Here is a 25,958-nt window from a genome sequence, read left to right on the forward strand (position 1 = left end):
GCAAATAATCAGCCATTTGAAATCAACGTGTAACATTTACCCTAGTTTTAGGAAAGAATAGAAACAAACAGGAAGTGCGATAAATGAAGTTTTAGGACTTCCAATCAATAATATGAGACAAATTTGTGTGGAATGTTTAATGGAAAACTGATCTGATATGTAAACTTTCACCCAATTTACAAATGAAAGCAAGCTCGGAGTTTATGAAATAACTAAGCTTGTTTTAGGATAGGAAGTGGAATCAGGGAAGTGGATGCCCAAGTGCTCGCATACTCTGCAGTGTCACAAAGTGTGGGACACCCTGCATTATTTGTGCCTTTTTTTTGAGAATCATGACACATGTTAGCATAACAAATAGCCAGACTTCTGATAAGACTTGCAGCAAAAAGCCTATTTAGGTTTGTTTAATTCATTTTCAACATTGACATGAACCCAGAAGTCCATTTTGTGGGACATTTATGAAACTCTCAGTTGAGGCAATGCACTTGCAGATTGTAGTCACATTTCTAGACCGAGTATCAAGTTCATTGAGTAGCTGGACTTGGAGAGTGTATTCTTTAGTCTGTGGGTTCGGGTCAGCAGGATGATGCTGACATTTTCCATGCTATGGGCCATGTTTATCCTTTTAACCTATCCTTGAAATGTAGATCATTTCCACTCTTTCTTGAATATAGTACTCCAGTGACCATACTTACATTTGCATGTTATACTAGCTTAATTTTTTTTTTGCTGTGTGCATTTTCAAAAGGTAAACTTACTGAGTCAAAGCATATACACATCTACAATTTCATGTTTAACTTCTTCTGAAAAATACATTCTACTGGCAGTCTGGTGGGAATGTCATTTGGTACAATCATGTAGGGAAACTGGGAGTTTCTGCTAAAGAAAAGCCTATATAATACAAGAGGACTTCAAAAAGGTCATGGCAAAATTCCTTTCTCTTTTAATTCCATGTTAATTCTTTTAATTCCACGAGCATATTGAACCTCGCTCATATATATCTAGCAGTTCATATTCTAGATTTATACCCAGCAGACCTAAGTTTTAACAAAAGCCAGGAAGAGATAGTCATAGTCACACTATTGAAATCATTGAAAACTGTACCAACCACAGTGGGCAGGGCACATCACTTGCATTTTCACAAGCAGTGCACTACAGCAAGGGGTAACGGTGAAGTGCAACAACATAGGTAAAGCTTAAGCATACTGTTGAGCTAACGTTCTCTGCAACAAACGATATATGGTGTATTGCTTCATTTAATTAAAATGCACAACCAGGCAAAATTCTTGGTGTGTGGTTCTCGGTAAGGGGGAGCAGAAGGAGAGTCGGGATTTCTCCACATGCACTGTTTCTCCATACGGGGGCTGGGCACAGTCACAAGAGCAAATTCTTGGTTCCATTTGTGAAAATTCAGCTACTTTCTCCTTCCTAAATGTGTATTCTGCTTCAGTGAAAAGTTTGCAATAAAAGAATGCACTTTCTGTTTATATTAGAACCACTTTTAAACACCTAAAAAGGTTTAAGTTAGTGTGTTGTTTTAACAAGACTGAGCACCTTTTCATGCACTTACTAGGTGTTCAGTCTTCTGTAATTTCCCCCCTTGGCCTAATGCTTTTTCGTATGACTTGTTTTTCTTAATGACTTTTAGGCTTTTTATGTATGTGGGTTTGAGTTCTATTATATGTCAAAAATATAATAGTTTAAATAATAAATTAAAATTCCGATTATAAAGTAGTTTCATGTGTTAGAAATTTCTTCTAGTTAAATCGAGTAGCTCAGTCTGGGAAAGAGGCCGTTCTTCAATGCCCAGCTCATTTCTAAGGAGACTGAAGTCTGCCATCAGCTGTCCTCCATATAGAATGCATCTGTAGAAGATAATACTTCAGACCCTTTGTTTTACTGCTTACATAGGATCATTCTCTTTATCTAGATTACTTTATTCTTGGTTTGAAATATGTTTAAGTGGGGTTTTAAATAAAATATGGGAAAGTAATGTTTTCACTGGTGTTATACAAGAGGGTACTAAAATAAACAACAGAAAAATGGAAACAGCTCTGCTGAGTGGAGCTTTCATGGGTATGCATTTTTCCTCCGAGTTAGTGCACCCAGTGGCATCACCCGGGAAAGGTTCGCTTTGGCCACAGTGAATTTTTTCTTAAGCAATTTCGCTTGAACCTTGTTTTTTATGATGGCTGATTTAAGAGGACAGCGTCCAGCTGTGAAATTTTGTTACCTGCCTGGGAAAAATAGCGTAGAAGCTGTGATGTTGAACACAGCTCACAAGGACAGCACCATAGGGAAAAACTCAAGTGTGCCAAGTGGTTTTCGCATTTCAAAAAAGGTGAAATGTCGATTGATGACAAACCTCCTTTTGGACATTTGTCAACTTCTCCAACGGATGAAAATGTCAACTCTAATGCATTTGGAGTTTGTTCCACCAGGTCAGACTGTTAAGCTTTTTATTTAGAGGTTCTGAAAAGATTTGCATAACAGTGTGCAACAAATAAGGCCTGATTTGTTGCAGACAGGGGACTGGTTTTGCCACCACGACAATGCACCTGCTCATGCAGCCATTTCGGTATGCTAATTTGGGGTAGAAAACAGCATGTCTCTCTTGCCCCACCCACCTGATTCACCTGACCTGGCTCCATGCAACTTTCTTTTTGTTTGCATGAATAAAGAGGAACATGAAAGGATAGTAATGTAACAATGTGGAAGAGGTGAAGACAAAATTCAGGGAGGTGCTGTCAGCCATCCAAACAGATGAGTGTGAAATATGTTTCCAAGAATGGAATGGCAGATGTGGCAAATGTATTAAGTGTAATGGAAAATACTTTTGAAGGTAATAGGGTTGTTTTGTAAAAAAATCTAAATACTTAGCTTTGAAAAAAAAATCCAGTTTTGTTGGGGGTACCCCCTCATATGTCATCCTCAGTTTCCTTTGGTGTCTCCTTAGACCAGTGGTTCTCAACCATCCAAATGCCACTCTTTAATACAATTCCTCATGTTGTGGAGACCCTGTAAGTGGATGTATCTGCTTGTGGGCGGACCTGCCTGGAGACAGATAGAGGAGCGGTGTCTCAGTTCCTAAGACCATCAGAAATATGGTCTTAGGTGGACCCCCCCCCAAGGGGTCGTGACCCCAGGTTGAGAACCACGGGAAGGTGTTGCTTCCTACACTTGAGGGGAGGAGGAGGAACTAGAATCTGATTTGTTTTATGTACTGTAAATTGCACATTAGTTTTATATCTAGGTTGTGTTTCTATAAAACACCCTGTAAAAACAGTGTGCCGCATGCTATTTCCTTTACTTTCTCAACCAGTGTCAAATTCCTCAGCGCTATCTTTAACTAAAACCTTTCATTTTAGTAACTCAACTAGTCTGATGTAGTCTCACTGTTATGACTGCCGTTTTTTGCATTTGGTTGAGGATGCTTTATTAAAATGTGTGTAATTTGTAGACTTTTATTTTAATGGCTCTCATGGTCACACTGCACTGGCCTGTGAATTTTCTGATTTTTGTTTCTATTGTAATGTGTAACTCATAGACGCTCTGCTGTTGCCCGCATTCAAGAGTTCTTCAGGCGGAGAAAAGAAAGAAAAGAAATGGAAGAATTAGATACTCTGAACATCAGAAGGCCACTGGTAAAGATGGTGTACAAGGGCCATCGCAACTCCAGGACAATGGTACAAAATGCTCGTGGAGAAAATGTAGTGTCAGAATATGTTGTTTTTGCCAAGATGATAATCGTATGCATGATTTCAATATAACATTATCGCACTCTCACACTTACATCTAGACCTAAGCATGATTCTTGTAAGTCCTACAGTCTACCGTGAGAAATATCCTAATTATGAGGAAATATATTGGAGTTATTTTTGTTTTGTTTGTTGGATTTGCTTTTACAATGAACTATTCTCATGTTCTCCCATATACTTTTTACTTGAAAAGTTTTCATGGGTATTTTTTTAGCATGCTTTGTTCATTTTGGAGAGGTGTTTGGATTTATGATAATCAGGTTTATTTGGAAAGTATAGGCAGATTGCTAGTATAATTGTAGTTTGATAAGTGAACATTTGTTGTAATCACCTTCTGTCCCCAACTTTAATTTCCTCATCTATGAAATGAGAAGAGGCCACATGATCTCTAAGATCTCTTTTAGCTTTGACAATCCACAAGTCCATAACCCAATACAATTATTTACTACGGAAATCTTGCTAGGAGTTTAATATGTTGTAGCTTACTCTGAACGTTCATTTCCACAAAGTGTACTCTTCATATATTTATTTGGTTATTAAAAAGTATCTTCCAAATCTTTTTTCTTCAGGGATTACACAAAAACTGATTTAAGGGTGAGGGAATAATTTCCTTACAGAGCTTACATGCCATGATAATTTCATTGTAATTTTTAAGGAATGTTATATAGATATAACTGATTTACATTTCTTGCATCTTGCTGGTTAAATTTTGAATAAAATTACTTAGAGTAAAGGGTGAAAAAATTAAAAAGGAAAAGGAAGAAGGTAGATTAAACAGTCACTCCAAATAACCAAAAACAAAACAAAAAAAGTCCTTTTGAGATAAGCACCGAAAGTGACTGCAGAGGGGATGATGCAAAAACCCTGACCTGAAGTACAAAAGTGGGCCTTGGTCCACAAGTGTCGTCATAACTGTTTCAATATATCCTTTGCCCTTTGTCTCGTTGCTTCGTAAAAGCAATCGTTAGATCTTTCCTTTCCAATTATAAAAGCCTCTAGTGGCTAATAAAAAGATCAGTAAGCTAAAAAGGACAGACTTGGAAAGTTCACCCACATGTGTGTAAATTTCCCTTTTGCTGTCCAGAACACAGAAGACCTACTTATTCATTAGTTAATCAATTGTTAATTAATCAGTTATCTATTATGTGCCACATCCTGTTTCAAGTGCGACAAGTAGAGCATTGGCTGAAGCAAGAGCTCTGTCCTCAAAGAGCTTTTAGCATTACTCCGTGCCACATTAACTGCTGCTGCCGCTGCCTCTCTATCAGGATTTTAACACACCAGGAGGCAAAGACTCTTTAATTTTTTTTATTTTTTTCATTCTTAAGGCTAGATTTGTTTTTTTCTTAACTCAAGAATAACGTTAGCATTTATAACTTGATTTGAATTTTCTTGAAACTGACTTGTCTTCCATGTTTAGATCAAAGAGGCCAATTTCTGGGGTGCAAACTTTGTGATGAGTGGCTCTGACTGTGGCCATATCTTCATCTGGGACCGGCACACCGCTGAGCACTTGATGCTCCTGGAAGCGGATAACCACGTGGTGAACTGCCTGCAGCCACACCCGTTCGACCCGAGTAAGACGACCTTTTATAGGCCAGAGATTGAAATTATTCATAGGATTTATCAATTCAAATTATTTTCTAGTTATTCATTCAAAGGTGAATCAAAATATTTGTTGAAAAATTTCAACCAACTTTTAGAAGCCCCTCAGGCTTATGAGACTAATCTAGATTGCCCTATTGAAAGACAGGAGAGACAGTTATAGCACTACTTGGATTTAAAACAAGCAAAACACCTATTACCTGCTTTTGATAGAAAGTATAAGGAAATGGGCCAAAGAGCTTACACTGAATATTTCAGCTAAGTTTAGCAGTCTTGAGGTTCAGCATGACTAAACGCTGTACTACTTGTGCAGATGGCACCTCCAAGCCCTTTCCGTCCTAAACATATCTAGATGGATTCTCCAGAACAGAGCATTTGCTTTCTCTTGATAAGTACTTGGAATTTCCCAGCTAGCTCCAAAAGGGCAATGACGAAGAAAGAAGGTCTTAACATTACATCCCAAGGAACAATTAGGAAGCCATCATCATCATCATATTCTCATTCAGCAGCCAACTCTAACAGCATATTTGTGTGTTGTGTAGAATAGTTGTGTGTGTGTGTTATAATGTAGAGAGAGAGATTTAAATTTACATGAAATTCTATTTCTAGTTCTAGCCTCATCTGGTATAGATTATGACATAAAGATCTGGTCACCATTGGAGGAGTCGAGGATTTTTAACCGAAAACTTGCTGATGAAGTAAGATCTTTGTTCTACCTATGATAGATTATATTTTATTTGTTCCTAAAATGCTTTTCAAAGAAGAATCAAAGTGAGCCATTATTAGTTGCCAACATAAAACATTTTACTTCAGTTAAAAAGATTATATTTTCAGAAAAGGAAATTCTCAGATAAAAGCATACCTATAAATACTAGAGAGATCTTAACAGAATAGAGCATTGCTAGAGTTATAATGTTGATTGGTGATACCTACATTAGGGGTTTTCATGGTATTTTCAAAAACCTCAAATGTATGTGGAAGTTGGACCTTGACTAAGGAGGACTAGAGAAGAATGGACACCTTTGGATTTAGGTGTGCTGGTAAAGAAGGTGGAAATGCCCTGGATTGCCAAAAGAACCAACAAATCTGTCTTGGAAAAAAGTACAGCTTTTTAGAGGCAAAGATGGCGTGACTGACTCACATCCTTTGGAGATCAGGAGGGCGACAGTAAAGCAGAGAGCAGCCAAAGAGGAAGCCCCGCAAGAAGATGTCCTGCCCGGGGGCCTCTCATCACAGCCCCGTGAGACTGGCGCGGACTGGCCCGGTTTTGTTCTGTTGTGCCTGAGGGGGAGGTTACTGAGGAGCTGCAGCTGGAGAGCACCCCCCATCAACAGTTGTAGCACAGCATTGCGCCAGAAGATGGAGAATGGACCATTGGAGGTGCTTGCAGTAGCAACTTGCTTCCAAAATGAATCTTTGTAAGAAAATTAAAATCAAGTTTTATTGTAGCCATCCCGTATAATCGTAGCAGTTCTGGTTGCATACTTCGGGTTTTTCTTTGAGTATATGAGCAATTTACTTTCAGAGTCCTCATATAGCAGACTACATGATTGGGGGATTTTTTTCCTTTATTACTACATTTTGAGATTTCCTCAGCTTCATGATACAATAGTTTTCAAACTGGATTTGACGAAGCTCTAAGTTTCTTGTAGAGCTGGGAGAGGGAACATAGCTGTCAAGAAGACTGGAGTCTGGAACTTTCTTCAATTTCAACTAGAATTTTTATATAATGGGTTTTTGTACAAAATTGCTTATTAAAAAAGGATGAGTTTAGAATATTAGTAAATTTGACAGTCCACAGCACTGTTCCCACACACGCTTACACTCCACACAGAGAGCTCAAACCCCTGCTCTCTGTCAGCCCTTGTCCTCCGAGAGCCCTGGAAACAGCTCCAGAATTCAGTGAGCACTGCCAGTCAGAGGCACACACAAAGCTTGGGGCAGGAAGGAACAATTGTGCTTTTAAATGGGTTAGATGGAATAACAAAGTCTTTACAGAAGAGCAATAAGAAGTGGACTGAAGTCTGAAGAAGTAATAGTTCACCAGACAAGGAACAAAGGGACATTAAAAACAGAAGTACCAGCATGTGCCAAGGTATTATAAATTGTGGTTCACATCAACATGGCTGGAACCCTGGGGCACACGTAGAAAAAGAACTCCCTGCTCTAGAAAGGTAGGTTGATGGGCCCTGTAGCACAGACACCCTAACGAGTTGTGACTATTGTGGGGCCATTGGGGACTGTTGAAAGATTTAAGGTAGAGTAAATTGATCAGCATCCCTGTCTATTTATTTTCTCACTCTCTTCATCCCTTTTGCTGCCATCCTCTTTGCTCATCTTTTTTTTTCCCTTTGCCCATGCGTGTACACTAGCTCTTGGGATGGTCATGGATAGTCATTTAGTCTTTTTCTTAGAACTTAACATGCAGTTCATTGCTAACTCCACCTAAATTTCATTTCAAGAGTACTCGGCCTCCGTCAAGTAGAGTCTTCTCAAGGGACCCAGGGCCAGGGTTAATTGTTTAACACTAGAGTGTTACTGGGATTACCGCTTCTCTCTCTTAAGGAAAATTCTCAGCAGACACAAATTCTGGGAAACAAATTATAAGTAAAAACTGAATTGAACTTTTGACTGTTTTAAATTGTCTCAAAATTTGGACTGTCTCTTGTAGCCACAATTGATTTCAAATGCAGATTAAATTAATTCTTTGGGATTAGGTAGCTTAAAGCTAGCCCTGGTAGTGTAGTGGGTTACATGTTTAGCTGCTCACCATAGGTCAATAGTTTGAAACCATCAGCTGCTACTCGGGAAAAATAGGAGGCTTTCTACTCCCATAAAGAGTTACTGTCTTGGAAACTCACAGGGGTAATTCTGTCCTGCCCTCTGGGGTTGCTTTGAGTCAGAATCAACTTGACGGCAGTAAGTTTGGTTTGCTATTGAGTGCCTGAAGGCGCTCAAGTAGACTACATAGCCTATCATAATGCCATTTTCCAGGCGCTTTTTGGAGTCCCCTTGTACATAATGAAATCACTCCTTGACTGTTCAAAGTTTAACTGTTTTCTGACACTTTAAGAAAGCGATAGTTACTGTGTGGTGTTTGACATGGTCCTTTAACTTGCCTCTCAGGTAATAACTCGAAATGAACTGATGCTGGAAGAGACTAGAAACACCATCACAGTCCCGGCTTCGTTCATGTTGAGGATGTTGGCTTCACTGAATCACATCCGAGCTGGTAAGAACTTTCCGTGAACTCTTCCTGCCATGATGATTTTTGAAAAGCATGTTGCTATCTAACATCCATGTTAGCTTGCTTCATGAATGGGCTTGGAGGCTACCCCATCCTCTTCTGTATTCTGAACGAGTTTGACTAGAATTGGGGTCAGCTTTTCTCTGAATGTTCGGTAGAAGTCAAGGCCACTTGGTCCAGGAGTTTGGGTGGTGGTTATTGGGAGTTTGTAAATGATCGATTTGATAATTGCTTCTTTTATCGATCTTAAAATCTCCTGCCTCCGATTGTTTGCATAAGTAATGTTTCTAGAAATTGGCCCGTTTCTTACAGGAGTCCTGTTTTCCATAGTATTCCGTGACTTGCCTTTTGCTCTCCGGTGGGTGTTCTGTGGCCTGCCATCTGCCTAGTCGCCACCTAGTCCTCTGTCAGGTTTACCATTGTTTTTTTAATTTCATTGGTCCTTTCAAAGAACCAATTTCTAATTTCATGAATTCTGTCTATTTTTCTGTTTTCTGTTTCATTTATTTCTACCCTAATGATTGAAATACATAGTAGGAAGAACAAGGTTTAAAAAAGAAATACATGGAAACAAAATATAAGGATAATAGAAGAAAATAAAAATGAAATCTGTATTAGCTCATAATAAAATGGTTTTGAAGACGTAAAAATGAAATTAAAAATACAGTCCTCAAAGTTCAATTTATAGCAATAAATGCTTACATTTAAAAAAAGAACAACATGTATAAATAGCTTAACCTAGCAGCTGCATGATCACCGAAAGAAAGAAAGAAAGAAAGAAACACGAGGGGGAAACAGATGAGTGGTTCCGTCCCTGAGTCCCTGCTGGCGCCTGAGTCTGCAATTCAGCCTGCAGTCCTGCGCACCCCTTCCTGGGAGCGAGCTCCCATGCTCACTCGCTTTGCTCGGGGTTTGTCAAGTCTGTGTCTCTGGTTTACTGGGGATTCTGTGAAGTTTCTTAAAACAGCCGTGCTGTGTCAGGTCAGATGGGACGACCCATCCATTCTGAATATCTCCCTATTCACTGCTTTCAATCACTTTCTTTTTCCACTTGGTATTTGATTAACTTCTTGATCCTCTTAATGCTCGGTAACCCAGTTTTACCATCTGTATATGGTCTACTTGGTCTCTCAGGTCTTTGCTGTAGAGGGGGCTGTGGGCCATCTACCTAGATCACCATCTTCATTCCGCCCTTATTTATTCTCTGAAGAATAATAGTTGTTGGAATAAAACCGGGAAAATAAAGAGTATTTTTATGGAATCCTGGTTTTCTTGGGGGATTTCTTTTAACATATCCTTCCTGTCCACCCCACCCACACCCCCCAATTTATGTCTTAGATAAGATCATTTAATTTCCTCAGACTTTGCCCAGTCAGAAAGTAGTCTTTGAAGGAACATTTCTAACAGAAAAGAAAGGACCCTTTTCATACATTTCAATCCTTTTTACAAAGCAGTTTTGTCTTCTCTACATTTGAAACAATGATTATAAAAATGATTGTTTTCATTTCACACACACACAATATTCTTTAAATCTCCTTGACTATCATTTCCAGCCAAAAATATTCCTGAAAGTACTGAACTGCTTTACCAGTTTCACCACTGCAGTAACCCTTGTGAACAATTTTCTCTAGAATTTACTCTCAGAAATTTAGTTGACATTCTGCAGCAGTTGAATGAGTTGAATTTAATGAATGAATGGCTCTTCTGCCCTCCTCATTCCAGAAGCCATTGTCGATGATTTTGTGACTTAGGAGGGGTGTCATGCACACACACAAAAAAAAGTTCATGCAAAAATGGAATTAAACGATTATGGATCTTTCCCACAATCTTTTGATTTATTTATGTTTTTTAATTATTTTATTGGGGGTTCTTAACAGCTCTTACAGCAAACCATGTATGAATTGTATCAATCACACTTGTCCCGCAATCTTTTTGAAGTCTCCGAAATATGATAAGAGTCTTTTGGCCGTCACATGTCTCTCTGTGTCTGGTTTTGGACTCTGCCTTAAGTGTCTACTTAACCTTCTGTTTTCCTGTTTCATTTATAGTGTGATAACCAAAAGGAATTTGGACAAGTTGCTTACAAATTGTAAAATAGGGTGACAGTACTTTCTCATGCGCCACTGATAAGACTGACAAACACTTGACTCATTTATTGACTCATTATTCAACATTTCACATTTATAACAATAATGTAAAAAAATCAATCCAACTATTTTGGACATTAGTGGCCGATGTGTAGAAGTAATTAATCCCAGTATGCAAGGCAAGAGGAATACTGAGTTTGGTGGTTAAGGTTTGTCTGTCAACATGGCCCTCGGTCAGGATTCTCAGTAGTTTGCAGGTACATAGTGATGTAATTTGGCAGTTAGGACATGATGTAATCATCCCCCATTTTTTGCAGAACACCAACTTTAGCATTCCAACCTGGTCTTTAAAAACTGCCTCAATGTGTTAGGAGTAGACGTAGTCCATCATGTCCAGGATTCCCACTATGATGAAATACTGAAGTAGAGTGTGCACGTCATCTTTTGTTCTCATATAACATGGTACAAACTTTGGGATCTCTGTATAGTAATACCCTGGTGTGGCTGTATACTGGTCAGAAATCCATCCACTTTGGTTCAATTAGTTAATGATCTGTGAACATCTATTTGAACCTTATTTTGCTCATTTATTTTACAAATGTGTATTGTATAATAATAGTTAAACTTTTTATCATTTGGATTATAAGTCATATTCACATACATTAGATTATTAATTCCATAAGCAATTGGTGATAGTAGGCATGCAGTTGATCCTGATTGTGTCCATCTTATTTCTCAGAGACCGAAATTATTACCGTATAACTCCTTTCATATTTATTTGAATATAACTAAATTATCTGCTCTTTGAATGAAATCAGTATATTGATTTTATAAAACCAAATAGTAAACAGAGTTTCACACTGGAATGAAGTCTGCATGTGAACAAGCCAAGCCCATTGCTACTGAGTCTATTCGGACTCATGTCAGTTCATAGTGCGCAGTAGAACGGCCCGGGGGTGGGGGGAAGGGTGTTTCCTAGACGGTAAGTCTTTACAAAAGCAGAATGTCACCTCTTTCCCTTGTGGAGAGCCTGGTGGTTCAAACCTACATCCCCAGGGCTCCTTGAAGTCAGTGTGTTCACTGCCATCAAGGTGATTCTGACTCATAGCGACCCTATAGAGGGTTTCTGAGGCTATAAATCTTTACAGGTGCAGATTAGCCTTATCTTTCTCCACAAGAGTGGTTAGTGGGTTTGAACTGCCAACTTCTGACAGCACCACCAGGCTCCCGCTGTGAACAGCTTGTGAGGCCATATCATACCTCCTTTGGCTTCCCTACTGCCAAGAGCCAGGGGACCAGGCATTGTCTTTACCCTACATCCTCCTTTACCTTGTTCTGACACCAACCATTCCTCCCACCGCACTCTACTTTTAAGTTGGGTTTCATGATTCATTGCAGTGGCCACAGACAAAATTCATGATTAATAAGGCTTGTTTAGGCGTACTAGCAGGCTCCTACAAGTCAGGATTGGTAAACAGTACAAATACAGCCTTTGGTCCACAGCAACCCCTCTCAGCCAGCAGCCAGTCTCTTTCTGGCCGTCAGCCTTCTCAGCCATGTGGTCCCTCAGCCTCTTCCTCTCCAGACCAGAAATCCTGCCTGTAACTCTCACATCGTCTCGGTGCTAACTCCATCGCCTGTAACTCCATCCTCTCGGTGCTACTCCTCTGTCTCTCTGTCCCACAGTCCCTGATACAGCTGGTGTCAGCTGCCCCATTTCCAACAGAAATCTCAAACGTACTTTTCCAATGGCCCTGGGAATTCTCTTTCCCTGCTTCTTAGATGGCTCTTAAATGGAGTCATGGTTTTGTTCTTTGAGCAGATACACCCCCAAGGAAAGTGAAAGATGGTGGCTGAAGTTGCGCCCTTGTACTAGGAGTTCAAAGATACCCCCACCCCCTAACCCTGTAACACTACTCCCGCCAAAACGGGGTTAGAGCCACAGGCTTGAAATACATCACAGCGGGAATTTTATGGCTAGAAGGGCCATATTAATTGACCGCATCTCAGCTCTGAAGTTAGTATGGGGGGGGGGGCGAAGAGTTTACTTAATTCAATTGGACCATGAGTGACATACTACCTTTTATATGCTATGCTTCGTGTGCCATGGACTTAGGATGCAATCAGAGTCCTTACACCTCCGTGAATACTGATACATGTAGCCTCACCATTCAGCAGTGGGAGTGAGCTCCTTCCCTATATCTCACTGTAATATTTTCCATAGAGGTCTAGAAAGTAGTGATTTATGCTGCTGTCTTCTTTTCATGCCCGAGTATAATCTTCTCATAGTAAACTTCACATTTATTTATTCCATAAACTTTCATTGAACATCCTCTAGTAGACTCTTAACCTATGAAAGTAAGAGACAACTCTGTCCTCCAAGAGCTCACAGTCCAGTCTTCAAGAAGACATACCAATCATTATTAAAACTATGATCACTACTCTGGGGCTCGTAAAAGCTGTTCCGGAATGTGGAGGAAATTCATGATTCTGCAGCCTGGGTGTTGGAAGAAATCACAGGAACATCTCACCAAAGGGTTCATGTTTATATTAAGACAAATAAGCAAATACTTTCCTAGCTGAAGAACTGGGGGACATGCAAATAGGAATCATGAAACCTTGCGAGAGCGTGCTGTGTCCCGAGGCTGGCAAGGATTTCGCTTGGCTGGAGTCTTCGGTGCCTGGATGAGCATGTCTGGAGAGGAGCCTACGCAGCTGAGCACTCACCGCAGCTTGTCATTATGTTCAGTCCAGAGTACGCTGAGCTCTCTGCACGACTGCATGACTCGAGGGCTGCTGAGCGTAGGGCAGCAGTCAAGATCCCCAGGGAAGAAGATGAGGCTTTCTCCTCTTGTCAAGACTCAGTCTCAGAGACCCAGAGGCAGCCCTACCCTATCCTCTCGGGCTGCCCTTCCGAGGCAGAATGAACTGGACACAGCAAGTTTGGGTTTTTGTTTGTTTGAGTGTAGGTAAGCTCCTTCTAGACGGAGAACACACGTTCATTTGGATCACCTGTTTATCCTCAGTAGTCGTCACTGTGCCTGGAACTTAATCGGCATTTTGCTGAAGATATGTTTTGAAGGAATTACACAGATCAAGGTGGACCCCGAACACTGTGCCATGCAGTCTGCCCCTGGTGGCACCTGATACAACTCCTTAGGACCCACATGCCAAGATGTGTAGGGTTGTTGAGTGTTTTAGAGGCATAAGCCTATTCAGAGCTAATGGTGCCGTGTTTCTTAGATTCTGACTGTCACCATGAGTTTGGGGCTAACTCAACATCGACTTACATATTAAACAAATAAAAATAACTTACCTACCACACTGTGCTGTGCAGTTTTTAAGTAGTGATGTGTTAACTGGTATATATTTTAATCATTAGATATGAAAAGGCATCAAAGGTCATTATACTCGTAATGGTAAAAGTATTTCTTCTGGTGATTCCTATATCCATGTTTTCCAGACCGGTTGGAGGGTGACAGATCCGAAGGCTCTGGCCAGGAGAATGACAATGAGGATGAAGAGTAATCAACTCTTGTTGGCAAGCACTTAGATGTTCTGGAATTTGTATAAGACATTGATCCTATTTTTTTTCCTTTACAGAGCTTTAGTGCAATTTTAAGGTTTTGGGTTTTGGAGTTTTTCCCTTTTTATGGGACAACCTAACATTGGTTTGGAACAGTTGTGTGCATGGATTTGGAGCGTGTGTAAAACAAATTTAGCAAAATGTTGTAAACACTTTTGCCGTGAATGAGGAGTGCTAGAAGGTGCAACGTGCACTGTCTCCCCTCGCCTTCAGAGGAGCCGCGTGAGCCACTGTGGACGAGTACGTTCCTGATCGTGAACATGGGGTTCCGGTGACTTTCCATACTTGCCCATTTGCATGTTTGTTGCTTTCTAATTAAAGAAATTGGTTGTTTTAAGACATCCTGCATTTGGTTCTTTCTTTACTGTCTGGCTTTTACTACCCGGCTGCTTTGGCCCCAGTTTTCCCAATCTTTTCTGTCACTTAAAGCGGCCTGCCCTTCTCTGGTCTCTAGATTTTGTAACCTTTTTCCATTGTGACTTCTGTGTGAGAGGGTCTCACAGAAAGGCCTTTTTTAAATTTTTCTTTCCCAAGTGCTGTCTTCACCTCCAATCTTGAGCTGAGACCATCTCGATGTGAGGTAGCTGTACCTGGTTACAAAGGACGTGGTCAGGCTTCAAGCCTAAATCACTGAGGGCAGCGTGGAAAATTCATGTACTGGACACGGCGCAGCATCTTTCTAAGGCTTCTGATGAACACTTCCCCTCTCCACCATCTGGATCTCAACAGAAAGCTTTGGGCACCATTTCTAATTCCTGATCAGCCCCAACCCCCGTGTCCATCTCCATCCCTACGCACGCACACCCAAGCCCTCCCCCTTCAATTGTGACCTAAATGGTTCCTGCAGACCTAACCCCCCCGCCCCCTCTCTAAATACTCATTACGCTCTGTCTTTCCCCCATCTACACAATTGTCCATGTTTCAGATCAATTCACAAAATAATTTGACACTGAATTATTTTCAGTTTATATATTTTCCAGGTCTCTTCCTCCTGTCACCCAGGTGAGCACACCACATCTGTGGCTGCCTCCCAGGGACTCTAAGCCTCTGTCAGAAGCTCACAGTACCTTAGCGGCCCGGAGCAAGCCCAGCTGAGTGCTGGGTCCATTTTCTATGGTCCATGAGAATTTCACAGGTATTTTATGGTTGCTTCTGCTTCCAAGCACACGCACATGTATACACACACACACACACAAGGCATTTGCTGTCAGTCTCTGGGTGACACATCAATTCTTCCTTTTTTGAGAGTGGCCTTTGGAATTGGGAATGTCACTCGGAGTGCTCCTAGACACTGTCTCCCTTCTTCGTGGCAGCAGCTCACCCCAGCAGCTTCCCTCTGGCCTGCCAGCCAGTGACAATATTCATCTGACCTCCTTGCCAGCCAGTAACTGGAGAAGACATTGCATTGACATGCCTGGCTCAGTCATTTAATGGATTTTGAGACTTATCCATTGCTGGCAAAATTTGAACACTGAGGTAGGTAGTTTATTGTGTCAACCTGGCTGATAAACGCGTGGAGTTAATTATAAGGCGGAAGGATAAATGGCTCAGTGAGCCTCACCTTTCTAGTTCTCGGGTCTCTTGTTCTCCGAAGGTCAGACCAGGGTGCAGCTGCCTTAGTCGTTCCCTTCTTCAGCGGGCAAGGCTGACTTCCTGCAAGACATCCCTAAGGAGAAGCCACATGGATCTACCCCAATGCAGCCCTGGGTGTTGGAGCACCCGCGTGGAGACCCCAGCCAGCGCTGAGATGTTTACACGTTCACTGACTCTGCTTTTCTCCTGCAGTCGGCATCATTGCATGTGGTTTGTGAGTTGGAGGAGGATTTGTGGATTGGTGTTGGACATATGGGTTAATGTTGGACTTGTGGGCTTGGGCAGCAAAGGGTTGGAATGTTTTCTTGATGCACACTTAAATCTATATAAAACTCTCATACATGAGTGGCTGTGGGTTTGTTTCTGTAAAGTACCCAGACTAACACAGACACGAGGTCAGTACCATGTGACATCCCCACCTCTCCCCCATCCAGCAGCCACAGGCAGCAGCCGCCACTGCCACCGCCCCCCACTACATCTCTTGCCAGACCAGCGGTAACTGTGCAGCTCTGGCCTAAAGATACTGCTAACAACAGACATCTGGTGGTTTGCCGGGGGCATGTGGGCCCCTCTCTGTTGATGCTTTTGGTTTTTGCTGAAACAGGTGCCTTAAAAAAAAGTACATGTCACATTTAGTTTGCCTGCTATGGGAAATGTTCCTCTTATTTTCAGAAATTCAAATAGCCTGGTTGGAGCACGGAAGACATACTTAGACTAAGGCATATGCCTTCTGTGCTGGGCTGTGCAGACTCCCAGGTCCATAGCCAAGCAGCATACCCATGCTATGTGTGTAGACCAGGAGTTTCTGCAGGATGGCTGCAAGCCAGGTCGCCTGTTGTTCTGTAAGAAGGCAGGGCATATTTTAGAAACTGACCTCAGTTTACTCATTCCCATTGAACTTTGATTTCTAGGTTTTACCCTGGACAAGAGCATGTATGTGTCCATATTGGGAAATTGGAACATCCCAAAAGGGATCAAGAATCCAAGGTTTAGCTATACAGGGCAACTTAAAATCGTTTCAGGCAAGTTCAAAATTAAGTTTCTGGTTTCCAAAGAATCCTGTAACCTGGTCAAGCTGCCTTCTCTGGCCTTCTGTTTCTTCCTCTTTAACCTCAGAGTAATCCTATGTGTCGACCTGTCGTAGAGGCTCTATGAGGGCTACATGAACCCAGGTTGCAGGGCCTTCCAGAGAGACCACTGTAAGTTCATAGTGCTCATATAAGTCTTCCACGCCTTTGTGGACAGGGTGCAGTGGAGTGTTGGGGCAGAGGCTAATGGAATGACTGGCAGAGGAAGCAAGAATACAACCAAGATGGGATTTGTCAAAGGCTCTGGAGATTTGGCCACTTGTTGCTGTTTATAACTCAGGCACAAGGCAGGCCAGGTGAGCATCTGGGAGGCAGGAGGCAGAACCTACAGGTTGCCCAGGCCCCACCCCAGCCAGAAGCTCCCCCCGGGAGATGGTGGAGCAGCCGTGGAGTTGACACTGCTTGAGAATCCTTGGGGCTGAGTCCGAGGAACAAATACAGCGCCCAGGGTACGCACCAGATTGCAGTTCTTCAAACACCAGTGGTCCCAGGTTAACAGTCGGGCTGGCCAACCAAGCATCTTTGCCGGGAGTACTGCCAGAGAGCGAGGCTGTCGTGCAGCAGTGACTGGAATACAGGGTCCCTCAAGGAGATGGACACTCCACTAGAGACGCCGCCTGCATTCTGCTGAAGGATCTGAATTCCTACTTGGAAGACAAAGCCTTCCTTATGGGCTATAACTTCACCTTAGCCCATATCCTGTTACACTATGGACTTCACTACTTTAGAGTTGGCCTGATAGTTCAACAAAAGGAGAAATATCTTAATGTTGGTCTTATCACATCAACATTACTCGGGTACCAAGCAACATCTGCTTAGTGTTGGCCTCATCAAATTCAAGCTGTATGCCAGTTCCCATTAGCAGGTTCCCAGGCCATACAGAAGAGTTATTAAAACATTTCAAGTGAAAGTTGTGTTCTGGACCGCAGGACTAACAAACTGATACAGCTATGATTTGTTGACAGAAGCTTAAATTTTAAAATGTACACTTGTATTTGAATGTTTTACTTGTTCTTTAGTTGAAATTTTGCAATGTTTTATATAAAAACTAAATTTGTCAAAAAGGTGAGTCAGGATCATCATAAACTATCTTCTTATGGTTGAAATTTTTAATAAAAGCTACAATCAGTGGCTTAAAAAAACATTCTACAGAGACAAGGCCAACACTCCCAGCCTCTTCCATGACTTGGTGTCTGTAGGGGGACTCTGGAAAGTTAGGCGGTTTTCAGAAAAAAGGAGTGACATCGGGGCTGGTAGGTGAAAGGGTCTGGTAGGTAGGTTTGTGGACTGAGATGGCTCCAAGGCTCAGAATCTACAACTCACAGTGGTTGTAGGTTACAGTGTGTGTCGGTGTGTGCATGCGTGCATACACCTGCGCAACACCAACAGCGAATCTTTTTTTCAGCAAACCTTTTTAAATGTGGAGTGTTCTGCATAGCTTGGCTGTGCTAAGTTGGCCATTTAATAATTCTGTGCAAGCTGCATGGGGGAATTTATGACAACTGCAGGGAAGAATATACCCAGGTGAATTTAGCATGGGCAACCAAACATGCATGCACACATGTCCACAGCTATACACATACCAAAAACATATTTAATCCGATCAACAAAACTATTCTAAATACAATTTTACTTGTTTATAAATACTGACTTATAATAATCCTAAAACATTTTTCTTTTAAAATCTGAAAACATCAAGTTAAATATATTTCCGGATTTAGCTTGTCTTGTATTGAAGCTTGGCTTTTAACCACTTCTGCATGCAGGTGTCCATGACCAGACCTGGCCATTCCCAGTCAGCTAGCTGTTTTCTCCTCCCCTCAGCTTGGCCTTGCCGGCCCAGGCCCGTGTGTGCTGGGTCTGTCTGCTCCTCTGGGAGGAGCTGACTTGCCTAGTATTTGTGATACTTCCAAGTGGTGCTGTCGTACGGAAAACAGAAGTGGCTTCTAATTCCTAAATTATCTATACTGCTCAGTAAAACATTTTTAGAGGGAATGAGCAGTGTACTATATTATCCTAAGAATAACACTGAGAAGCCCTGGAACGTGGTCAGTTACATGTTGGTCAGCTAACTGCAAGGTCAGCAGTTTGAAACCACCAACCGCTCCTTGGGAGAAAGATGAGGCTTCCAACTCCTGTAGAGTTAACAGAAACCCACAGGGGCCGTTCTTCCGTCCTGTTGGATTGCTGAGTCGGTAACTCAATGACCGTGAGTTTTATTTTGGAAGAACACTGACCAAAATTGTGCTCTTAGTAATCTTGTGCTGACTTGCGTTTGTGCTTTGATCTCATCCCAGTGGGTCCCTTCGCTTTTCTTGGGCCTCACGGGTGTTTTGCATGTAGTCACTTTTAGGTCTTGCAAACAGATGGTTTTCCTGTCTCCCGAGCGCCAGTTTACACTAAGTCTTTCTGCCCAGAGAAGCCTGTACCTCACCTTCTGACAAGGACGTTCCAGCCTTCCTTGAGCTACTGGAGTTTGACCGACTCAGGTGGCCTTGCTCAACCTTGAGACCTTGACAAGTCCCTTCCCTGGGCCTCCTGGATTATGTGTGCACAGCTCACACAGTTGTGCTCTCACAGACAATGGTGGCCACCTCTTCCTGCATCACGGTGTATCTTGGTGTCCCGTTCTTTCACTCAGCAGGCACGCCCATGGTTGCAGGGCAGTTGACTCGGCACTCAGTGTACATCAGGACCTAACAAACATCCCTTTGGGGCTGTACGGCTGAAGCCAGAACTTAACTATCAAACTGTGCTCTTCCCACCAAGTCTCCAATGTGGTACGGCGTACAGTAAATGTCAGTTCCCTGCCACATTACACTTGTAGTTCATGGTAGCTCAGTGAGATCTCAGGGGCGTAAAGGAGCTTACACTTCAATCTAAGTAGGCCAGGACTGCTCATTGTGTCCAAGCACAGCCCCTCCCACCCCAAACCCCGCTCAGAGTAGCTGGGTTTCTGGCTGCTCCGTCACTGAGAGCCAAAGACCAGAGGTTCCTTGCTCCTAGACTCCAACCCACTTAAAGTGTGGTCCCATGCGTTAGCAGAGAAGATGCAGGGTCCTCTAGGAGCTGGGGGCTGCAGCTCCAGACATTTAGAGCTCTCCACTTTGCGGAAGTGCCATTCACAGCCACACAGCTGTCCCCAGCCCTCGGTACAGGTGGTGAGTATGGTCAGGGCGCAGGTTGTTGAGGTGTGTACTGTAGTGTGGGACTCACAACCCTGAGAGACATTCCTGTCAAAACCGGAAATCACAACATTGAGATATTTTCCACCCATCAGTGGCCACAGGTCCCACCTGCCTCTGTCCACAAGGGAACCCAGGAACTACATTGGTTAATGAGCTTGGGAGCTGTGGGGACAGCTAGGGACTTTGACCCTGTCCAGTGAGAGATGTCCCGAGAAGCTGCCTCAGAAACTTGAGGATGTATGCAGATGACTCCCTTCCTCCGGCTTTCTACTCCTGGGGAGTTAGTATCAGAAACCCAGAGGCAGTTCCACCCTAATGTGTAGGGTCACCCTAATGTGTAGAGTCCAGGGCAGTGAGCTTAGTGCGCCCCTCAGTTGCTGAATAAAAGCAGATGTGAATCCTAGAATACACAGTATTTGTTCAAGTCACCACCTGAATCATGGAGTCCTCTCAATTCCTGAAGGGGGTATGCCCAGCTCCTCTCTGGGGTCACCTGTAAATGGGGGTCCTCCAGGCCTCTCCCCTAAATCAGAGTATAACCACTAGTGCTTCTGCACACACAGGGCCAAGGTTGGGGCTTCGCACAGGGTTGATAGGCAGTGAGGGCAGGTGACCAAATGAACGGGCCTCAGTGGAATATTAGGAAAGAGTAAATTCCTTTTAAAAAAAAAAATTTTCTAGAAGAAAATCAAGGGCCTATCTCAGCTGGCCTCTGACCAGGGTTCCTGCCCATGGAAGACATTCTGTAACCGTGGGCTCCCATGGGCACCTGTCTCACTCAAAAAGCCACACTGCTAACCTTGCTAGGTTGCTCCGACCCTGAGCATGTCTAACCGGAGCTGCTTCTATGCCCGTACTTGATCAGGAGTATGAGCTCTCTAGAAACTAGGCAAGTCCCGGAAAAATGTCTGTCTACCTAGACTACACAGGATACCCCGAGATAAGGAACCACCTCCCCACTCAGCAGAAAGAGGGCAATGTCAGACCTGCATATCTCCCCACCATCCTGGGCAACTCTAGAGAAGCCCCCAACACTTTCCCCCAAACCCGAGGCCAGGGCCCAGTCCCTAGCTGACAATAGCTGTCATCGCAGTCCATCACCATGAAGATGGGAAAGATCCAGGCCACTGTCCCCGGTGGGGCCGGGGATGAGCCAGCCATTGGTTTACAGCTCTACAGCAAAAGGGGAGAGGGCAAGCAACCACACAAACCTAATTCCTGCTGTTCCACTTCCACCTCTGAGGGGGGTGTCCCTCTTCCTCCAAGATGAAACTTGGGGCCCAGCATTCCATCGGGAGTGCTTTAAACGGGTCAGAAACGACCCGACCCCAACAGGGATGGCATTCAACTTAACAGCAGTGTGGGTCAGTGGGTCCACTCTTCTTCCTCTCTCTCCAAAGTCAGAGAACCCCCAAGATCAGAGCTGGAGGCCATGTTGGGACACAATCCAATCCAACCCCTCACCTCCTCCTCCCCCACACCCAGGGCCAAAGGCCCGAGGCAGAGCAGGGCTGAGAACTCTTGATTCTAGCCTATCCCGTGGTGCCCTGCTTGTATGAATAGTAAGTGTTGAACTTAGGCGATCCCCTGGTGAATGAGAGAGGCTGCTACTCTACTGGTGCACACAGCACATCGCACGTAGAATCTACACTAGGCCTTCCTACGGGCTTCCTCCCGCGGGAACAACACTCCCTAGCTACGCTTAGCACCTTCCCAATCACTCTTGGTAAAAGTGTTGTGTCCTAAGCAAATGGGTTTTGCTTTTACCTTTAATTTTGAAAAGCAAACACCTGATAGCTGCCCCTCCCTCCTGTCTTTTATAGTGGTTTTGCCTTTGAACTACCAACTGTCTGCAGCCTAGTTCCAGGCCTTTGCCCTGTGGGCTGCCCCAACCCGTGCCAGCAGTTGGGGCTTAGAAGCAGGAGACAAGGTGGGCACTCCAGGAGAGGAGCTCTGTTGCCAGGCTCGCTCTCTGGACCACGAGTCTAGAGGTGACGCCCTCCCGCGCTACCCACGTCCACATGATTTCTTGCTTTGTCACGAAGCCTTGTCCCCGTGCTCCACTGGGCAGGGCTTCCCCCGAGTGCCGTGGTGCCAGGCTGTGACAGAAACGAAGTGATCAATCGGCACGGGGTTGCTCTCTCCCAGCTCCACAGCCACCTCCCACCAAGTCCAGGCCACACCCATACCCTCCACAGCATGTTCCGCTCCCAGCACTGGGATCTCAAGAATGCCCCTGTGGGGCTGGACAGCAGCCACTGGAGTGACCACCGCCGTGGGGCACAGTTCCCAGTCCTTCGGCCCGGGCTGCACACCAGCTGCTGTCCCTATCCCGCGACAGTGTCTGCATGGCCCGCGGCCACACCCACGTGCTTGTGGGGCTCCCGCACAGGCGAGCCACGATGGGGATCATCTGAACAGTTCTCCGGCTCAGCCCCGGTCCACCCGGAGGGCCTCATCTCTGCTCCGCGGCCGAGACGTCCCCCTCTTCGATGCTCTGCAGCTGGAGGCGCTGGCTTGCCAGAGTTCTGCTGCCCCGGCGGCCCCCACAGCCAGCCCCCAGGACAGTCCGAGCGGTGAACAAGACCCCTGGCAACGCCTCCTCCCCAAACAAGTTGATTTTGGCTTCAGCCTCGATGGCTTTGGCCAAGCTGGCCGCATAACTGTCCAGGGACTTGTGCACTTCGGCTTTCACGTGAAGAACCGAGTTCTTGGCGACTTCTGAGAAAGAAGGCAAGAAACACAAGGTTAGCCAGGGAGCCAGGACGTGTGAGCGGCTGCACAGCCCATGAAGGGAAGGAGAGGCCTCGGGAGGGGGTGAGGCCAGGCTGCCTAGGCTAACGTCCTTGACTCTGAGGCGTACTGCCTGGGAACTCCTAAGAGAAATGTGTTAACCCAGACTCAGTATCCTCGTCTGAGGTCAACAGGACTTCATGCCATTGCTGTAACCAGTAATTCCTTCCATGATGCTTGGCCTGGGTCTGGACCCCAGAAAGGATTGATCAATACTTTCTATTCGTGATCATCAAACATGTAAACACTGAAAAAGAGGTCTCTGGGTCTTTTTAGCTCCAAAATCACTTGTCTACAGTGACCACAAGCCCCAAGCCCTCTCTCTCCTCCCCGCACACACCCAGACACGCCCACAGTCGTGGGAACCTCAGGTTGGAAGCAACACTGAAGGCTGACAAGCCCTCTCCAGGTCTACAATTCCTCCCGGCAACTACAAAGAAGAGGAGAAAGCTGGAGGGCCTTCCATTTCCTACCGAGTGCCTTATCATTAAACCCACTGCTTTTCTCTATGTCTGGAGGGCAGAGAGGACATTGATCCTTCACTCATAACAATTTTTCTGGAGAGAAGGTAACTCCCATCACCAGGGAAGACTGGGCAGGAGATGTCAGGATTCTCTCTGCCACGCCGCTCGCTCCTCACGAGAGGAAATGGGGGACGTAGGCAGGCAGACGAGCGCCTGGCCCTGCTGTTCCCTGCAACCGGGATGCTGTCTGAGATCCTGTCCCCCTCCAGGAGGCTTCATGGGGCAAGCCTGGCCCCCTGTGGGTTGGGGGAATGGGAGGCGCGCAATTCCTTGTTCTTCTTTGGGGTAGGTAGAAAGCCCACAATGGCGCTCTGGTGGTGTCGTGGATCCGTGGTAGGCTGCTAACCACAAGGTCAGCAAGCTGAAACCCCCAGCGGCTCCGTGGAAGGAAGGCGGGCCTTTCGGCTCCTGTAACGATGGGCAGCCTCAGAAATCCACAGAAGCAGTTGTACGGCAGGGCAGGGGCAGGGAGTTTGGGGTGTGTGAGAGAGCCGCGTGGCTGCGTGTCCACATTGTGCCTTCCTCCACCCCGTCACTAGCACAGGCCGTGTGCTGGCGTCCATCTCTCTGACTTCTCAGAGTGACCGCCCCTCCATCCATCCTGAGCTCGGGGAGCAGGTAGAAGACAGGGCGTGAGGCACAAAGACCCTGGGAACCGGCTGTGACAGTTTCTCAACTTCATGCCCGGGGCTGTGCTCACTTTGCAGGATTCCGGGGATGCATGGTTTACCTCTGAAGGCAGCCTGGGTGGTGTCCTCCCGTTACCCTTCCAATCTGCAGGTGTGGAGGGGACACGAGGCCCCAGGTCCCAGAGGCTGGATTGGGAACAGCCCCTGGGGACAAACGCAGGGCCTGGATGGAGCAGAGTCTTCCTCACCAGACCCACGCAGCCTTCTCAGGAGGGGGCCCACAGACCATCAGGATGGCCGCCTGGGCTGCCAGAAAGATCGACACACTCACTGGGCCATTCTGTCCACGTGAGGAGGTGAGGCTCAGAGAGGACGCGGTCACACGGATGGCCGGGCATGCCTCAGAAAGGAAAGGTTAAGTTTGAGTTCCAGGCTCAGGACCCATGGAGAGCCCAGACCCGGGCAACTCGTGTGTGAATGGGGGCCTGGGTCGCCGGGCTGGGGGTCTTTATGGAGCCCAGCGGCTGCAGACAGCGCCTGCGCTGAGCGGGGAGTGCTGCCGCCTAGGAATCCTTCCTGTCCCCTCTGCCTCGCTGAAGCAGCCACTGGCGGAAACCAACCTTTGATCTGATCCACCTCGTCCTCAAACGTCACCGAGCTCCTCCGCTTCGGCGGGCACGTGCAGTGTGCCGGCGGGGTATCGGTGGAGGTGAAGTCTTCCAGCAGCATCACATCCGTCCCTGGAACAAAGGCGGAGGATCGGATTATACGGCCAACACGGCGCGCCTGCCCCCTCCGGCCCCCCCTCCCCCTCTCCTCCCTCAGCATCCTGGGCAACCCCCGCTGCCATGGACTGAAGCCCATCGTCTGTGCAGCTAACTGCCTGCAGTCGCCCAGGCAAGGAAGCAGCCCGTCCCACTTCACGGGGGTGCAGCCAGCCAGCCAGCAGGGCTGCTTCCTTCTCTCTCTCTCTCTCTCTCTCTCTCTCTCTCTCTCACACACACACACACACACACACACACCAGGGCTGCTTCCTTCTCTCTCTCTCTCTCTCTCTCTCTCACACACACACACACACACACACACACACACACACACACACACCCCAGGGCTGCTTCCTTCTCTCTCTCTCTCTCTCTCTCTCTCTCACACACACACACACACACACACACACAGCTTCCTTCACACACACACACACACACACACACACACACACACACACACACACACACACACACACACACACACACACACACACACACACACACACACACACACACACACACACCCCCCAGGGCTGCTTCCTTCTCTCTCTCTCTCTCTCTCACACACACACACACACACAGCTTCCTTCACACACACACACACACACACACACACACACCCAGGGCTGCTTCCTTCTCTCTCTCTCTCTCTCTCACACACACACACACACACACACCCCCGTCCTCCAGGACAGGAAGGTTCAGTCTGGGAAGAGTGAGGCGGCGTGGCACAGGTAGAGAGGAGAGAAACCAAACTCCCGGGATCCGATCAAGGGTGGCAGAGACTGTGATCTTTCCGGAAGCAGACAGCCTCATCTTTTCCCTCAGGAGCCGGGCTGGTTTTGAACTGCTGACCTTTGGGTAAGCAGCCTAACCCGCAGCACCACTAGGGTTTGGCAGGGGCTCAGTGAGTGGAGCCATTACTGACAAGAACACAGCTGAAGCTCACTGAGGCCGGCGGGCCCTGAGGCCTAGTCTCAGTCTCCTGCCTACGCTACTTCAGGTGCCCTGCCACCTTCTGCCTGCCTGCCTGCCAACGCCACGGCTCGGGAGGCAGCCCTGACAGCCAGCGGCGCCCCTGCAGCCCCGAGCACAG

At 45.5% G+C, this 25,958-nt stretch overlaps 2 protein-coding genes across 4 annotated transcripts in view; one reads left to right on the forward strand and one right to left on the reverse strand.

Annotated features, from left to right (window-relative positions):
* DCAF6 (DDB1 and CUL4 associated factor 6) overlaps positions 1–14,620 on the forward strand; it is a 129,861-nt gene extending 115,241 nt beyond the window's left edge. For both annotated transcript variants that reach the window (XM_075564476.1, XM_075564485.1), the window contains 5 exons: positions 3,548–3,686; positions 5,179–5,335; positions 5,973–6,061; positions 8,490–8,595; positions 14,161–14,620. In XM_075564476.1, the coding sequence (XP_075420591.1) occupies positions 3,548–3,686; positions 5,179–5,335; positions 5,973–6,061; positions 8,490–8,595; positions 14,161–14,225 (556 nt within the window). In that variant the 3' untranslated portion in view covers positions 14,226–14,620. The remainder of the gene's footprint in view (positions 1–3,547; positions 3,687–5,178; positions 5,336–5,972; positions 6,062–8,489; positions 8,596–14,160) is intronic.
* Positions 14,621–18,398: 3,778 nt separating this feature from the next.
* GPR161 (G protein-coupled receptor 161) overlaps positions 18,399–25,958 on the reverse strand; it is a 57,492-nt gene continuing 49,932 nt past the window's right edge. For both annotated transcript variants that reach the window (XM_075564506.1, XM_075564497.1), the window contains 3 exons: positions 24,719–24,838; positions 19,063–22,873; positions 18,399–19,032 (listed from right to left, as the gene is read on the reverse strand). In XM_075564506.1, the coding sequence (XP_075420621.1) occupies positions 22,608–22,873; positions 24,719–24,838 (386 nt within the window). In that variant the 3' untranslated portion in view covers positions 18,399–19,032; positions 19,063–22,607. The remainder of the gene's footprint in view (positions 19,033–19,062; positions 22,874–24,718; positions 24,839–25,958) is intronic.

Source organism: Tenrec ecaudatus, chromosome 1 (assembly GCF_050624435.1).
Source record: "Tenrec ecaudatus isolate mTenEca1 chromosome 1, mTenEca1.hap1, whole genome shotgun sequence".
In the NCBI taxonomy this organism is placed as follows: Eukaryota; Metazoa; Chordata; class Mammalia; order Afrosoricida; family Tenrecidae; genus Tenrec; species Tenrec ecaudatus.